This window comes from Heterodontus francisci, chromosome 24 (assembly GCF_036365525.1).
Source record: "Heterodontus francisci isolate sHetFra1 chromosome 24, sHetFra1.hap1, whole genome shotgun sequence".
Classification (NCBI taxonomy): Eukaryota; Metazoa; Chordata; class Chondrichthyes; order Heterodontiformes; family Heterodontidae; genus Heterodontus; species Heterodontus francisci.
Window position 1 is genome coordinate 47,109,008 of NC_090394.1, and position 18,308 is coordinate 47,127,315.

General features: G+C 42.1%; 1 protein-coding gene across 11 annotated transcripts in view; it reads left to right on the forward strand.

Annotated features, from left to right (window-relative positions):
- Positions 1–18,308, forward strand: part of rbfox1 (RNA binding fox-1 homolog 1) — a 1,351,350-nt gene that overhangs the window by 833,402 nt on the left and 499,640 nt on the right. For 6 of the 11 annotated variants that reach the window (XM_068056115.1, XM_068056118.1, XM_068056113.1 and 3 more), the window contains one exon: positions 14,555–14,717. The exons of 4 other annotated variants lie outside the window; for them this stretch is intronic. In XM_068056115.1, the coding sequence (XP_067912216.1) occupies positions 14,645–14,717 (73 nt within the window). In that variant the 5' untranslated portion in view covers positions 14,555–14,644. Of the gene's footprint in view, positions 1–13,184; positions 13,248–14,554; positions 14,718–18,308 lie in introns of those variants that run through there. One more of the 11 variants, XM_068056116.1, reaches the window with a different exon arrangement.

An 18,308-nucleotide genomic window follows, 5' to 3' on the forward strand; every position in this document is an offset into this window, starting at 1 on the left:
TGGTTGGGTGAGATGTAAAAATTTAAAAAAATCTCAAACCCAACCCCAAGCTGTCCACTTTGGGGCTTATTGGGGGTGGGAGAGGGGGCAGACAGCCAACCCACTCACAGTAGGTGGGTTGTCTTTTTAAATGTTATAATGAAGCTGGGAGCTGTTTTACAGGTTTGACCATGGCCAGCCAGGTTTCCTGGGCCTCCAGAAACCTGGCAGCTGAAAGGAGTTATGAGGACATTTTCAGGGAAAAGTTAAGTGCATTTACAGCACTGCTTATGGGCCAGGAAAAGCAGGAATGCTTTCCCCTGGTCCACCAAGCTCACCTTTTTCTCTGCCACTGAACCCCCTCCATCCAAAGACCCCCACGCGGGGTTAAAGATCAGACACTCCCCACTCTCCCATTTACAAGAGGTTGCCTTACCTGCTTCGGTGGCTTTGGCCTGCTCCGGAGTGCTTCCAATCCGACAGGGAGCCAAGTCTGTCAAGCATGCTGACTTCTGGGTGGAGATCCTGTAGAAAAAAAAAGACATGAAATTCCTCCTCCGGCCCATCTAACATCCCCATACAAAACACGCCCCTATCACTCTCAGGGCAATACATACAGTTCCAGTCAAAAGGGTCATCTAAGGCCTAAAAGCAGTGCATGATATAGAGAACAGCATAGGTCTAATCTCCAATGTTGTAGAGATGAGCTATAGGCTTGACTAGATAAGTTGACACTCTTCAATCCTTGAAAAGAGACATTTGAGCAGGAATCTTTTGTGAATAAATATAAATTATGTAATGGTATGGAAAAAGTAATGTACTTTCAGATACAACAGAGCCACATTGCAAGAGTACACAAATTTAAAGCTGTGTTTAGTAGTTTTATGCAAAGATGGTTTGTTTTCACACTGATGCTGATCAAAGTTTGGGATAGGTTCCAAAAATGTTGTTTCAGGCTAGGACCCTGAACTTACATAAGAAATAACCAGCTGCTATAATGGGGAGATGGTAGGAAAGGAAGAAATCAAATGAACCTAAGCAGCCTCTCCAAACCTATCATGCTCATGTGACATACTTTCGATATTCCTCAAACAATTCAGTCAATTAAAAAATGTTTTTGTTTTTGCAGGGCAGCTTCACTGTAATTTAGTGGAAAGACAGTGCAACTGATCTTGGATCAGTTCAGTGATATTCAGGCAATCTTCCATCATGTGGGTGGGAAAAGCAGGGGAGTTGATGATCTTGGCTACTGAAGTAACTAAATTAAAGTGTCAGATACCAGAATTGCATTTTATTTCTAATATGTTGGCCTGCCAGCTTGGAACATACTGAGCTAAATCAGTGGGCTGAATTTTATTCGGGCGTCATGCTCTGCTGCGGCGCCCTTTGAACTCAGCGGGGTGCCTGCATTCAGCGGCTGCCGAGGAGCCCCTGCAATGTTTTGTGCGGGGGCTCATTTAAAAAGTAGGGGTATAGCAGCCGCCCCCGATGACGTGTAGGGGCAGCCTCTGCGTCCCAGGCAATGCCGTCCGGTGCCACCGCGCAGGCGCTGGCGCCATTTTTCAAGGGATTTAAGCCCTTGCAAATACTTTAAATTCTCAAACGAACAGCATCATTAACATGTTATTAAACACTGAAAAAAATCGGATGGCCCTGCCCCAACCCCGCAATGGTCATTTCAATGCCCGACATGACCAACACATTCCTTTTTCCCTACCCGAACTTTACCCCATAAAGTTATAACATTTGGCCTATAACCCCTTCCCACCATCCCCAGATCCAGTAAAAATTGATTTCCCCGCTCCTCCACCCCACCTGCCCTGAAATTTGTATTACTGCCCTCCACCCCCGCCCCCCCCCACCCCCAACCAGGTTCTCACTTCGGAACTCTGCGGAGTTCTGAAGGTGCGCGAGGGCTGAATGGAGGCTGTAAAATCGGCGTGGGATGGCAGGTAAGTTAATTTGAATATCATTGATGTCAATTTACATATGTAGATGAAGGACCCGCCACCAGGTGGCGTGGGATCTGCACCAACGTTCCCCCGCCTCTGGTAATATGTGGTGGGCCCTTCTCGATGTCGCGGATTGAGGCGGGGCTCTCCCCGCCACATTTTACCGGCCCCCACACCACGACTGGTGGTGTTGAGGGGCCGGTAAAATCCAGTCCAGTGAATGTAAATGACACAGACCTCTAAACAAGAGCAGCAGGTTTGGAAAAGACTAACACCAGGCACACCTATTCAAAGCTTTTTTTTTCCACACACTGTTCATCTTACATTGTATCTAAGAAGAGAAATCTGCATTTGGTTTGCAAAGCTTGTAATAAAAAAAAAACATCTTCCTTCTCGCTTTTATTGCTTCAAAAACTCTTCAGCATGATTTGAATACAAGTGGCCTAAAGTGATAAGTACACTAGCTACTCCTCTCTTAATTACTGTATTTCATATGTTACTAATTTGACAGCCAGGGTCACGTAATATGCTAAATATTTCATATGCGGTTACTATAAGAAGCTGGCCTCTTCCCATGTGACTGTGTTGACATAGGACATTGTAATTTTAATGTTCACCCATAAGTGATTGTACAATCAGTTTACTTAGATACTTTTTCATTCTGATGATGAGTTGTTAATGAAAGAAAGTAATTTTTCTGTAATTACTACTGAATCAAAACACCCTTGTTATCTCTACACATTGCTTCTTCTTCTTTGGCCTCCTTGTCTCGAGAGACAATGAGTCAGCGCCTAGAGTGGGGTCAGTGGTTTGTGAAGCAGCGCCTGGAGTGGCTATAAAGGCCAATTCTAGACTGACAGACTCTTCCACAGACGCTGTAGATAAAATTGGTTGTCGGGGCTGTTACACAGTTGGCTCTCACCTTGCACTTCTGTCTTTTTTCCTGCCAACTGCTAAGTCTCTTCGACTCGCCACTTTTTAGCTCTGCCTTTATGGCTGTCCGCCAGCTCTGGAGATCACTGGCAACTGACTCCCATGTCACGGAGACATGGACGGCCGGTGGGTCTGATACCAGTGACAAGCTCGCTGTACAATGCGTCCTTGGGGATCCTGCCATCTTCCATGCGGCTCACATGGTCAAACCATCTCAAGTGCCGCTGGCTCAGTAGGGTGTGTAAGCTGGGGATGTTGGCCGCCTCGAGGACTTCTGCATTGGAGATACAGTCCTGCCACCTGATGCCAAGGATTCTCCAGAGGCAGCGAAGATGGAAGGAGTTGAGACGTTGCTGTTGGCTGACATACGTTGTCCAGGCCTCGCTGCCATAGAGCAAGGTACTGAAGACACAGGCTTGAAACACTCGGACATTGCATAACTACGTGTAGAGTTAGTAATAGAGAAGCACTTTCCAAATTCCTGGGATCTCCTCCTGGGATTGATTAGGGCAGAATGGGCCTTCTGCTCATCTCATGAGTGCATCCTGATGCCATCCAAAATCCTCAATCAGACTTATGAACATATTTTGGGCAGTTCCCGCACTATTCTTGCTGCTACTAGGAAACCTGTCTCAGCAAGAGGAGGGGAGGGGCAGAATATCACTGTCACAATTTGCTAAACTGCAAGCGAGAATGTTGTGCCAACAGAATGAGCTTAGTTTATTTAAATTGTCAGCGATTAAATTTGTTGCTTTCCCTGCGGCAATTGCAGTGGAGAAGCCGATCTTTAGAAGAGAAATGGAGCCCACTCTGACAGGGCCATATCGTGGTTGCTAGCACATGCAACCATACATAGAATTGGGAACAATTGAAGCGGCACTGGTTAGATTTCAAGTAGATAATATCATCTCATTAGGCCCAACTCTTTTACTGATGTCCACATATAAGAACATAAGAAATAGGAGCAGGAGAATGCCATATGGCCCATCGAACCTGCTCCGCCATTCAATGAGATCATAGCTGAATTTCTACATCAACTTCACTTTCCTGCCTGATCCCAATATCCCTTGATTCCCTTGGTGGCCAAAAATATATCTCTGAATCTTGAATATACTTAGCAATTGAGCATCCACAGCCCTCTGCAGTAGAGAATTCCAAAGAGACTCAACCCCCAAGTAAAGAAATTTCTCTCATCTCAGTCCTAAATGGCTGACCCCTTATCCTGAGTCAGAGAACCCTAGTTTTAGACTCTCTAGCAGGGGGGGTGGGGAGGTGTGGGGGGTGAGGAACAACCTCTCAACATCGTGTCAAGTCCTCTAAGTATTTTATATATTTGTGAGATCACCTCTCATTCTCTGAAATGCCAGAGAATAAAGACCCATTCTACAGCCCTCTCATCCCAGGAGTCAATGTAGTAAATATTTATTGTACCTGCCCTAAAGTTAGTATAGACTTCCTTAGGTAAGGAGACTAGACTATACACAGTGCTCCAGGTTTGGTCTCACCAAAGCCCTGCAGCAAGACTTCCTTATCATCATACTCCAACCACCTCACAATAAAAGCTAACATACCATTTCCCTTCCATGTAAGGGACAAATGCAGGAATGTGGCTCCCACTTCATGCAATTTTTAATGGGGGAGAAAAGGAAGAAACTCAGTGCAAACTGGGCAGTACATCAAATTCCTCCCATAACCATCCAGATAGCAGTGTCTTTTAGCTCCAAGAATGTCAGGGCTCAGATTCAGTGCAACTGAGCATTACATAATTTGAAAAATGAATGGTTATTGCTGAACACTGTGGCGTAAGTTTAAAAAGTAATTTATTTTTATGTTTCAGATAGACTAATTTGTAGAATCTGTAAAGAAAGGAAGGAGGAGTTTGCGACTTATGTCATCCCCCAAATGCTTTGCTTTTGAAATGCAATCACTTGTGCATAGCCAGGTTGCACTAGCAGTATATGAATGTAGGACCATATAATCAGTTTTTAATGGTGTTACTTGAGGAAGGAATATTGGCCAGGTCAAATGTGTGAACTGAATTCCTGTAATCTTTGAGTTATTGCTTTACAAGTATGCTAATTTGCAAGGAAGTAATACTATGATTAAAATCATAAGGCACCATTGATGGAAGGGAAAATTCCTTGGTTACACTTATTCTGTGGGCAAAGTCATAATGGGTAACACCTTGCATTAATTTCATTGTTAACTAAGTTCAACCAGATTTCATAACCGCATGGTGTGCCACTAAATCACCCTTAGCCTGATTCATTACATTGTCAATTGGATTGGTAACTTTGTTCAATTTAATTTGAAGAAAGGAAGGAAAAAGGTAGGAGGGAAATACATATTAAACATCCAATTTGCCGTAGATAACTGCTGAAAAATCTGCCTTTCAGCTTCTGAATAAGTTATATTGCAGCCAGCAGCTCTGCTGAAGATCTACTATTGTTCTCTGACTGTAGTCATTAGGAGGCCAAAGAGCTACCAATTGACCAAATGAACTATAGCATAGACAGCTCAGTTTATTCATTTCACTTACACAACATATTACTTCTAAAATAGATTATGTAGAACAATATGTTCTAGTAAACAATATATAGTGGGTATATGCATATTAGAATAGTAACTGAATACTGTGATTTTGGTACTTTCAAGTTATGTTCAACTCTGAGTAAGGGAAAAACATTAAATGTGAAAGCAGTCAGTATTTATTTCATGACCGAGGCCTTGAAATTATAATGGCAGCAGACATTCATGCATACACTAATTACCACAGCATAACTTCAAGGCAAAAATGTTTTTCTGACCCCAAACGTTATTTTCTGGGCAAATTTTAGGTCAGCAGACCAGAGTAAAACCTTGAATGATGTTAATGAGCTGTTGTGATGTTACTTATGTGGAAATATGCTTTTTTTACGTCCACACCAGTGCCTTGATAAGCGGGGGGGGGGTGGAAGGTTATCGGTGGTAGGTGGAAATATGGAGGAATCAGTTCAGTCATGAACTTATTGAATGGCGGAGCAGGCTCGAAAGGCCGAGTGGCCTACTCCTGCTCCTAATTCGTATGTTCGTATGTATGTTCATAGTTTTAATAAAAGAAAAGAGAGAGAATAAGTAAAAGTTTGGAGCCCAGCAGTATCGTTACGTTTTCTTGCATAAAATTTGCAGACATTTGAACTGTCAGGGATATAGATAGGTTAAGCGAGTTGGCAAAGATCTGGCAAATGGAGTATAATGTGGGAAAATGGGAAATTGTCCATTTTGGCAGGAAGAATGAAAAAGAAGCATATTATCTAAATGGTGAGAGGTTGCAGAGTTCTGAGATGCAGAGGGATCTGGGTGTCTTAGTGCATGAATCGCAAAAGGTTAGTGTGCAGCTACAGCAAGTAATAAAGAAAGCTAATAGAATGTTATCATTTATTACGGGAGGAATTGAATACAAAAGTAGGGAGCTTCAGCTATACAGGGCATTGGTGAGACCACATCTGGAGTACTGTGTACAATATTGGCCTCCTTATTTAAGGAAGGATGTAAATGCATTGGAAGCAGTTCAGAGAAGGTTTACTAGACTCATACCTGGAATGGGTGAGTTGTATTATGAGGAAATGTTGGACAGGCTAGGCTTGTATCCACTGGAGTTTAGAAGAGTAAGAGGCAACTTGATTGAAATATATAAGATTCTGAGGGGTCTTGACAGGGTGTATGTGGAAAGGATGTTTCCCCTTGTGGGAGAATCTAGAACTAGGGGTCACTCTGAGGGTTGTGTGTCTTTGAAACTCTCTTCCTCAAAAGGCAGTGGAAGCAGCGTCTTTGAAAATTTTTAAGGAAGAGGTGGATAGATTTTTGATGAGCAAGGGGGTGAAAGGTTATTGGGGGTTGGCGGGAATGTGGAGTTGAGGTTACAATCAGATTAGCCATGATCTTATTGAATGGCAGAGCAGGCTCAAGGCGCCAAGTGGCCTACTCCTGCTCCTAATTCGTATGTTCGTGTCCATTGTGACTGGGTGGGTGTACATTTTATATTTTAAATTCTGAACTAATAGCTCCCAGACTGAAGCTGGGAATCCACAGAAGTCAATTTGTGACCACCTCAAAATAAAAGCTGACTTGTATTAATCAACATGGAGCAGGATCTGAATCTCAATTTTATAATAGAAAACACACAAAAGGAACTATGTCGATTAAAACATTACAACATGCAGTTTATGCATAAATTGAACTTCCTTTGCAAATTGTGGAACCTCCCTGTTGACATCTAGCATTACATTTGAGCTTTCAAAGTCTCATTCTTCCAACAACAGCAGAAATCTTGATTGACTTAATGAATGAAATACAGTATTCTATAAGCTTGTAAGGTATATTTGTGCAAGGTGTAGAATTATTTGTAGCTAAACGTTAACTGCCTAGAAGATACATTAGGAAATAATAGATTTTGTTTTCATTTTTGACTGTGTGTTCCTGTAAGGTGAGAAGAACTAAGGAGTTTTGTTGTTCTGTTCAAAATAGTGTAGTTTTATTCAAATGCCACCAGGTGCTGCCAAAGTCTAGGAGAGTTCTGTCAATACTTTGAAGAGGTAGTAAGGTACAAAGATACGACATAAAAAACAATGTAACAGAAATTTGGGGACCACTGTCCTGGATTTGACCCAAAGACAAATGAGAAATTGGAAGTGGGAGCCAATTTGTTCCCAATCAAAAAAGAGCAAGATTTCAATACAGGTTTCTTGTGAATGTGTGTGCGCTAACATGTCTGCGACTGAAGCTATTAGCTCTCCAAGCCAGGGTGAAGTAACTTGGGATAAGTTAAAAGCACTGTCTATAGAGGAGCTGAGAAAAATGGCTGAGCAGTATGGGATTACTGTCCATGCCAAGGCTAGAAGGTCTGAACTCCTAAGACTAGTGGCTAATCATTTTTCCCTTGAATCTGAAGAAGCAGAAACCGGGTTAGAAGCAAGAAAGAAGACCTTTGGCAAGAATTAGTGTAGCATGCAATATGTTACGGCCAGGTGAGGAGGGGGTCACAGGCTCGCCTGTTGCCCTTATTTGATTGCAACAGGGTTTATTCCTTTTTAATCAGTGGTTGTGCTTACCACCTCAGTGAGTGTTTTAACTTTTTCCTTTAATGTGATAGTGAAAGAACCAATCAGACAGGTTTTCTTGAGTTTAAAAAAGAAAGAGGTGTGTTTATTATACTTAACAATCTAAATCTGATATAAATAAAAATAATAAAAAAAGCTACACATTCATGCACACATTCACACGGGAATCACATACATACAAATAGATTACAGAGTGATAAGTAGATTTTGTGGTTGGATTACAGTCTAGAATAAATAAAAATTAAATACACAGTCTGTGAGGTTGGATAATTCTGTGGTCTTCCGGATGAAGTTGTATTACTGAAATCTTTGGCTGGTCAAAGTGCCCTTTGTGGCTGGCCCGCTTGGCTTAAGGCTTTCTTGGAGGCAGCCTTGTAGGTGGCTCTCTTCCCCTGATCTCTGTCTGTAGCAGTCTGTAGGCTTGGAGGGTCCACAGTCACAGATGGTTTTCAAACTTGTGGTGATACCTGGAGAGAAAGGGAGGCACACAGCGTTTCTGATGAGCCTTTCTGCTGCTGCACAGTCTGAGTTACTGGCTTGACTATCTTTTTTCAAGGAAACTCCCAGCTTTCACAGAGCTGGTGTATTCTCTGGAACTTTCTAATGAGATTCAAGGTTTGGAATTGTCTCCCTGAGTCCCAGGATTTAGACTTGGTGGGGTTTGCTCTTTGAAAGTCAAGTTGTTAGGATTGCCTTGAATGTTGTGCTAATGAAGCAATCTTAAGTAATTCAATAACTTAGAGCAACTCCTGATTCTGGATCCATGCTCCTCAGATCTCTGTCTCATGTTGAACCTTGGAATGTGAAAATGTGTTTCAGATGCAAATTGCGGTGGCCATCTTGGTTGCCACTTTTTAAAAAGTTAACTTCAGGATTTTTTTCCATTAAAAGTTTAATGTAAGTTCCCAACCAATGAATTAATATTCCTTATTTAGCATATTGTTTTTCTTGACAAAATAGGCGAGGACAAAATATAGCCACAGTTTCCTTACTTCTAATCGTTATGTAATAAATCTGTGATATGAACTGCAAAATATGTAGTATGTATAAACATAACCCCCCCCTACTGATCATCAGTGAAAGAGATTGAGTTGTTCAGTTGCATCTATTTAAGGTGTGCTCTCACATTCAGATTTAATTTATTCTAATTATTTCTTTCATGAAGCAGGCATGAGTCAAGTAATTAAATTAAAGCTTTGCCTAGAGGTTATCTTGAAAGTTTCTGAGTACTTTTGATCATTTTCATTGAGAAGGAATGACAGAAGCAATTTCACTGCAGCAACTTCATGAATGTGTTGGGTTAACATCGTATCTTCGGTTATTAAGATTTTAACAAGCAGAACAGAAACAGTGTACAAGTTATTTCAAGGGAAAGCTGTATAAGATGGCAGCTTATTTTTAATACCCTACTTGATGGCATATTCAACAATATGAACTAATTCACTGTAAAATGAGTGAAATTTTGCATAATTCCACCAAATATTAGAAGGTCTGGTTGTTCCAAAGTTGATTATTTTTACGAAATGTCAGCATTGGTTCAGTAATAGCAATGTTGCTTTGGGGTCAAAGGACATTCCAAAGCTTACTCCAGGACTTAAGAACAAGTTTAAGCCTGACTTCAGTGCAGTACTATACTGTTATAGGTGCTGTCTTTCAGCTAAGGCAATAAATCAAAATCCTATTGGTACTGTCAGTTAAAGATCTCATGATGCCATTTGAAGAAGAGTTGGGACATTCTCTTGATATCATGGCCATAATTTATCTCTCAACTAACGCCAATAGAGTCATAGAGAGATACAGCACTGAAACAGGCCCTTCGGCCCACGAATCTGTGCCGACCATCAACCATCCATTTATACTAATCCTACATTAATCCCATATTCCCTACCACATCCCCGCCTTCCCTCAATTCTCCTACCACCGACCTACACTAGGGGCAATTTACAATGGCCAATTTACCTATCAACCTGCAAGTCTTTGGCTGTGGGAGGAAACTGGAGCACCCAGCGGAAACCCACACAGTCACAGGGAGAACTTGCAAATTCCGCACAGGCAGTACCCAGAACTGAACCCAGGTCGCTGGAGCTGTGAAGCTGTGGTGCTAACCACTGCGCCACTGTGCCGCCCTAAAATTAGCCTGGGCCACTAGCCCAGTGACATCATCACTACGCCACCATCTCCCCTTAAAGTTAAATTTCACCAACTGTTATGGTAGGATTTGAACCCTTGTCCCCTGGGTCTCTGAATTCTTAGTTCAGTGACATTACCACTATGCCACCACCTCCCCGATTATCTGGTAATTTATGCCATTGCTGTTTTTGGGACCTTGACGTGCAGAAATTGGCTACTAGCTTCCCTGCATTGCATTTCAAAAATACTTCTTTATCTGTGAAATGATTTGTGATATCATGAGGTCATGAAAGGCACTATATAAATGCAGATTTTTTTTCCTTTTTCTAGTCATTAATTCTAGTTGCTTTAACATGAAAAGTCATGCTCCATAAGCTTTAATGATAAACTTAACCACAACCACAAAATCAAGATACTCAGAAAGGAAAGTAGGCCCTGGGTCTGCATGCTGAGATACTGTTAAAAAGTAATAAAAGAAATATCTAGTTCAATTTACTTTATAGACCCTTCCACCACACTTGATAAAAATCAACTTTTATTCAAGTTTCCAGGTTTGAAAATGCATTTATATCTCCAACTTCTGAAATGTTCTCTTTGATCTCCATGTGAGGTAGGATGTTTAGAACAGTCTGTTGCCATAGTTACAAAGGAAGATTTCTGCTCACTTCCTGTGGTTTGCTACATATATATTGTTTGTAGGTGATAGCATTATCCCAAATAGTCATTTGCAGGATCACAAGGTGAAAAAATAATCCCATTGTTCCTTGCTATAATTATGAGTTGATGCTTTGATGGCACTTTTTTATGGGAGTAATTATATGTCCACACTGTGCTAAGAATGAATTATCCAAGTAATGTTGGATTTGTTTCACAATTAAGGGCAGATGAGAGAGGCAGAACTTGAGTAGTGTGTTTAGGCATGGTAAGCAAAAGGGCCACACAGTCATCAAGTTAATCTAATCAATGGTGGATTGAGCAATGCTGTGATGTAGTTTTATCAATCTGAATTTAATGTAAATTCTGTTACAGCAGCACTGCCTGATATGCCTGCAGCTTTGTTCTGATCAGCAGAAAACCCTTCAGTAACAGTTCAGTGAAGCAGCACAGGCCTACCAAATTGGTATTACAACAGTGGATGCTAGCTAATGCTATTATTCAGAGAAAAAAGAAAAATGACTAATTTTACCACCTACCCATTAAAAGCGCTGAGTTCAGCTTCATTGAAACTTCATATTTAAACAAAAATCTTAATAATCTCCAGAAAATTTAAGAAGTGCTACGTGGTTCATGAAAGCAACACTTTTGGCACGGAGTTGTGTGTAAATACTGGCTTGTGTGTTTGTCTACTTGCAGTCATCACATGTTTTAGGTGTTAAAGCTGTATTAGCCGACATCACAAATGCTAAAATCAGTATGAACAAAATGATGGGTACTCAGAATAAAAAGGTATGATTTGTGAAATTCCATTGTTTACAAATCAAAGGCCTCTCTGTTCCCATTTGGTTGCATACTTGCTGTCAAACATGGGTGACCATCACTGTACCCAACTCCCAGTCACATCGGGCTGAATTTTTTCAGTCCTCTGGGGACAGGCAGGGAGGTGGGGGGGCGGGGGGTGGGGGCCCGGAATATGGCAAGGGAAGGCAGGGGGTGGAGGGCCCTTCGCCTTCCTGGTGCTATTGAATTTTGTCGGAGTGGGGAAGACTGAGGACGGTCTTCCACCCAGAGGCAAATTGAAGCCCTTCAGAGCATCTTTCCATTGCCACTGGCATTGAGCCAGGCAGGGGGGCCACCCAGTAAAACATAGCAGCCTTCCTGTGGACTGTTGGGAGAGTAGGGGTGTGCGCCCTCCTGCTTGAGAAATTTGTGGCTCACGGAGGGCTCCTGGCAGCAAAGGCTGCCCTGTGTCAACAACCCCCACCCCTTGCTGAGACCTGAATAACTGGCTCCAGTGAGCCCACCCCCACTTAATTCATTCCGGGCTTCCAGCATGGCGCTGCTGAGCTGCCAGCCTTCTGATTGGCCGACAGCTCTTGGAGGTCGGATCCTCCTGTACTTAAAGGGAGAGGGACCCAGGCAGCTGGGCAGTTAACTGCCTGAGTGCCGTAAAATGCAGCCAGGGATCTCCTAAACAGCCACGGCAGGGATCCCCCCACCTTTCTGGCCCTGCATCAGGACCTCCATCACGTGCATAAAATTCAGCCCACCATGTGCAATGATGTCACCACAACACATTGCCAGTCATTTTTGATCTGTTACATGGAAATAGATTTTGAAAATCTGTATTTACAAGTATAGAAACATTTTCCAGCTGTTCCGATGGCCCTGTTGATAAATTTACTATCCCATACCAAACTGAACCATAGGGATCAAGGAGGTCCCAGATTTAATCCCCAGACTGAGCTGAATTAGGTGGTCTCAGCTGTGGCAGAAGTAGTGCTGCTCCTCCTGGCCTCTGCTGCTGAGCTAAGGAGGGAACAAAAATTGACCATTTTCTCCCATTGAAAGCTCATCGTTATTCATTGCTGGCAAATATATCTACATGGATCTCTGGTGGGGACGATACTGGGCTGGGGAATCACTCACAATCGAATAGTTGTCAAAACCCCCTGTCTGGGAAGTAACTATTTGGGAAAAGGACCAGAGTGTGGGTCATCACAGTGGAACCAACCTCCACCGTGATTCAGCATCTTCAGAAAAGGAGAAAACAACGATTGGTTTCATCTGATCATAACTCAAAATTGAATGCATTTGACTCCTTTTTTTAAGAAAACATGTTCCTTTTTTTAAAAACAACAGAAGTTGTGAGAGAACTAACAACATTATCAACTTTATCCAATTCTTTGATAGCTAATATGAAGTAAATTATAGTCTCATGCCTAAGGTGTAAACTAATTAATTTGTTTATATTTTAGAAGCCTGCCTTAAAAATCCTCACTCTTGCTATTTAAATATTGCAAAGTCATTGTCACAAGGAAGTGAATAAAACTAATCTCAGTTCTTGGCAGTGACCACTAACGTAAATGCCCTAACCATTTTGCCATAGCTGATTAAACAATAAGAATAGTGAACACGTTTACTGGCTGTTTATCCCATGTTTCTCCTCGGGGACCAAATTTCTTGGTACAGAATAAATATTAATGAATGACTCTCGGTGAGTAATAAAGTTAGAATTTATTCTTGTCATTGAATTAACGTCCTCAACTATTAGAACAAAGACAAATTAGTTTTTGAATATCAGTAGGACCTGTTAGATTGAATTATTAGGATAAATTTTCCGAATGCTTGCTCATGAGATACCAGACAGCATGCCTATGATTTCCCAGTCCATAATTGTGGTGAGGCAGTTACCTTTCTGTAGGTGAGGAGTTGGAAAATCAACCATATAGTGGTAACTTCACCGTTAAGCATTTGTCCCTTTATAATAAATTGTGTAGAATTTTTTTTGGAGGAAGGGAATATACAGGGAACTTGCAATGTGGAGGCATGAGTTCTTTTTAAAAACAAGCTGATATTTATGTTGCACCTCATCACATTGTCAAAACATTTTAAAGCACTTGACATGATGTACTTTTGGAGTGTTATGTGAGAAATGTGGACCCCATTCTGCTTCAGTCATGTCCAAATATCAGCAATAAGATAAATCCAAGGGAGTAAATTTAGCCATGTTGCCAGGAAAAACCTCTTGCTCCCATTTCAGTAGTGCTATGGGATCCACCGGAACACATAGACAGATCTGCAATTTAATGTCTCCTCTGAAGAGCAATAACTGTTACAATGCAGCATTCCCTCAGTACTGCACTGGAATGTCAGCAGAGTTTATATTCTCAGGTAACCAGAGGTGAGAGTGCCACCAAGTGAATCAAGCTGATTCAGGTGATATAACAGGGTTAATAGTGATATTGGCCTTGAGTGCATCATGTAACTGGTGCTAGATTCAGGGATTAGTGATATTGGCCCTGAAGCTACAATACATCACATGACTGGTGCTATGGTATCAAGAGGTTTTATGTTTTTTCAACAGCATGCTGTCAGGCAATAAAAAATGCATTGCATATATTATTTATATGTTTCACATACTAGGGACTATTGCATTAAAGCTGCAATAGCCCTTTTTCCAATAATCACATTGTCAGTTTCAGGTCAGTTTGAGAATTATAAATTGAGCAGACCAATGATTTCAGTGTAATTTGATTGATTCAGGAGCAGGGATCATCAGTAAGTAGGTTACTGCAATAAAATGCAAATTACTTTTAAACACCAAGAGCTTGGGAGAGAAATAATTACCCAGTGATGCAGTTTTATTTTCCATATATTTTTAAATATTTTCCACTAAAAAAAAGTCTCAGAAAAGGCACATTAAAAGATTATGGTCACTAATCTTCTGCAGAAGGCAGGAATTTGCACCAGTTGGAGATGCAAAACTGATATGCTTGTTCTTATTCACACCTTTAATTTTAGGGACTGTTTGCCATCCGATAATATCATCAAAACAGACGGTCCAAAATGAATATTGCGTACAGGAAAATCAGTGTTTGAGAAATTAAAGCCATGGATCTGAAGATGTCAGAGGAGAACAATAATGGATTTCTGTTCATAGCTTGTTCTATGTGCATTCAAATCTGTGGGTATAAAGTACATTCACAAGTAGAGATCTAATTTATTTTAAACAGAAATTGAAGCATGAACAAGATCATTAATTCATAATATGCCACATAATAAAGCCAAAAGAGATGAAATAAAGTGTTGAATTAACAAGTTTCCAAATTTCTATTCAGTGCTGTGTATTTATTGGAAATTTGTACATGCTTAATTTAGAATTGGTTATTTGGCACTGCGTTCAAAACAGTAAAATTGCCCCACACACTTCCTCTTGTTTATTGGTTGGAGTCTACCGCCAAATAAATAGGCAGCTATCCAACAATAATACAACAATGTGAAGTTTTAGCCAATTCAAAATAAATTAATTCAATAGGCTGTATCTCATTAGTGTACAAGTTAGAGACTTGGCTGGACAACGTGTGATTCTTTTTGGATGTTTCTTGAATCGGAGTGGAATGAACTTACAGCAATAATATTGCTGGTTAAATATAGGCTGCAATGTTCGGAAATTACTTTGGCTACTAGGCATTTCATAGAATTTTGAAGAGCATAAAATTTCGTCTCAGTATCAAAGCTTTGATATGGCCTTTGACTAGCAATCACAAAATTAAAAGTGTGGAAAGAGTTGATAAAACTCAATGTGTTAAAATTAAGGAGCCGCAAAATTAAATTGAGTCCACGATAATAGGAAAATGTGCAGCAACATTTGATCCTTGCACTGTGACTTTCTTGTTTTGCTCAAGGAAATTTTTTTAATGGTTTTTCTATAACCATTTCTGTAACATTTTTGACACATTATGCCATTGTTCGTTGCACAAACTGGACAAATGTTCATACTATAGCTGTCCTGATTTCAAAGCATTATGGTCAATTATTCCAAGCACAGTGCATTTTCATTGTTTGATTCCTTTATTCACCCCGTCAGTATTTTTCAATTTGAGCAGTGTTTCCATATATTGCAAATCATTAGAAGGTTTAGTGGCCTGGTTAAAAATGTGTATAGATTTTGTAACTGTCATTAGATTATACAAAAACAAGGTTCTAACTGGCTAAGAATGGCTACAAAATCCACAAGAAGTGTATGGCTTTTGTCGACTTCAAGCCCTATTCTTCATCAGAATCATAAAATACCTAGAAAGTACTGGTTCCACTCCAGGCAGACCAGGAAGGTCACAAGTTCAATCCCCAGTCTGTGCTCAATTAGCTGGTTTGAGCTGCAACATCTGCTGTGGTGTTGTAGCTCATCTCAGCAGGTCCACAGAGTGAGACATAATCCTCAACCAATGTCCACTTACTAACACTTTGCGGGATGGATCAGCTTTGATAGGCTTCACAACTGAATAGCTTGCTGATGTTCACCATCTTGCCTCACTTGACACATGAAGAATGGTCATGTGATTGAGGCAGTAGAGATCTGCCAACATGTATGAACAGTAATTTTAAGAAATTACACACCTCCAGAACAGCGGCACAATGGCGCAGTGGTTAGCACTGCAGCCTCACAGCTCCAGTGACCCAGGTTCAATTCTGGGTACTGCCTGTGCGGAGTTTGCAAGTTCTCCCTGTGCCTTCGTGGGTTTCCTCCCACAGCCAAAGACTTGCAGGTTGATAGGTAAATTGGCCATTGTAAATTGCCCCTAGTGTAGGTAGGTGGTAGGGAAATTGAGGGGATGTGGTAGGAATATGGGATGAATGTAGGATTAGTATAAATGGGTGGTTGATGGTCGGCACAGACTCGGTGGGCCGAAGGGCCTGTTTCAGTGCTATATCTTTAAATAAAATAAAATAAATAAACAGCAGTGTTTAAAGTACTGATATTTGTAATCCAGTACAGCAATAGATTCAAAATCTGCTTCACGAACAGTCATAATCTGTTGCACTAACGCACTCCTAATCAAGGGCAGCAACACACTCATAATCCAATACAGCAACAGTGTTACAATTCAGTACAGTTGATGACTTATGATCCAATGCAGTAATATATTCATGATCCAATGCAGCAGGAGTTTCCTCATGATAGGAACATAGGAGAAAGCCATTTAGCACCTCAAGCCTGTTCCGTTATTCAATTCGATCATGAGTGATCTGGGACTTAACACCACATATCCACCTTTGCTCCATATCCCTTAATGTCGCTGGTTAACAAAAATCTATCAACCTCAGATTTAAAATTAACAATTAGCTGAGCATCAATTGCTAAAGAGAGTTCCATATTTCCACCACCCTTTGGGCTGGATTTTGTTTCAAGCCCGACGTTAGATTCCGTGGCAGCGGGTGCCAGAGAATCAGAGCGGCAGTGGCCACCATGGAACGCGATGCCAGGATTGCCGGGCCAGATCTTCCAGTGGCAGGATAGGCCGATGTCGGCCTTCCCACCCAGAGGCCAACTGAGGCCCTCAAGTAGCCTATTGATCAATTAAGGGCCTCTTGCCGCCACCGCTGGGATCCTACCAGTAGTTGGGGGGTGGGAGAATGCCTTGGAAAATTAGATGCCCTCCCTGCAGGCTCGGTGGGGGGGTGGTCTCTCCTTCGTGGGCCGTGGAGAATCCCCCTCTTGGGAATCACTGTACCCCCGAGGACTCCCCTTCCCCGGACCAAACACCAGCCCGGCGACCCTGCCTCACCTACATTGGGTCTAGGGTTCCAACACTGGACCTGGTTCTGTGGCCTCTGCTGTACCAGAAGTGGCCACTGCTCCCGGAAGCGCTGCCAATACTGTTGAGCTGTCAGCCCAGTGATTGGCTGGCAGTTCTTGGGGTTGGGAACCCCATCCCTATTAAGTGTTTTAAAGGGACAGGGATCCCGCCTCCTTCAACTTTGACGGCCAAAGACCAGAGGATCGCTCCAGGGGCCTGAAAAAGTGCAGAGGCAGGGCTCCCCCCACCTTTTTGGCCCAGTGCCAGGACTCCTGTCTCCTGCACAAAATCCAGTCATTTAGAAGTGTTTCTTACTTCATTCATTACCAAGTGCACTAACAGACTCATAAACCAGTGCAGTAATAGACTTATGGAGTTCAATTTTCAGGGTGCTCTGAATTTGGAAATATAGGCGGGGGCACGGGGGGGGGGGTGCCCTGAAAATACTGGCGTGAGCAGTGTGTCAATTTCACCAAGTCACTCCTGGCACTGACAATAATCAGCTGGGCGGGACATGAATCTCGCTTTCCTCCCAATTGAAGCTAATTAAAACTGTATAAAAGCTCGTTAAGGGTTTGTCAAGGTTTGAGGCTTAAAGTTTTAATGGTGCGCACGGGTTACCCGTGCCTTCAGAAACAGATCTGCGGAAGGGAGGTGGGTCCAGAGCGGGGAGCCAGCCATGGCTGCCCCAGGTCATCACTCCAGCCCCATAAAAGGGTTAGCGGGGCAAAGGGGGACTGGGCACTTGGTAACAGGGTGCCCTTGGCACTGCAGAAGTGGCAGCGCGAGTGTGCACTCAGCACCTGGGATTTAAATGGGGTTGGCAATTCCCTGGCAACACGGGGACAGAAAAGCAATGGGGAAAGGATGCCAATGACAGTTGGGCGGCCACCTGCCCAGAAGGAAGGCTTCAACTGGCAATGGGGGTACAATTGTCAGATTTTGGGCCCAGTGACGATGAGGGGCAACACCCTCTG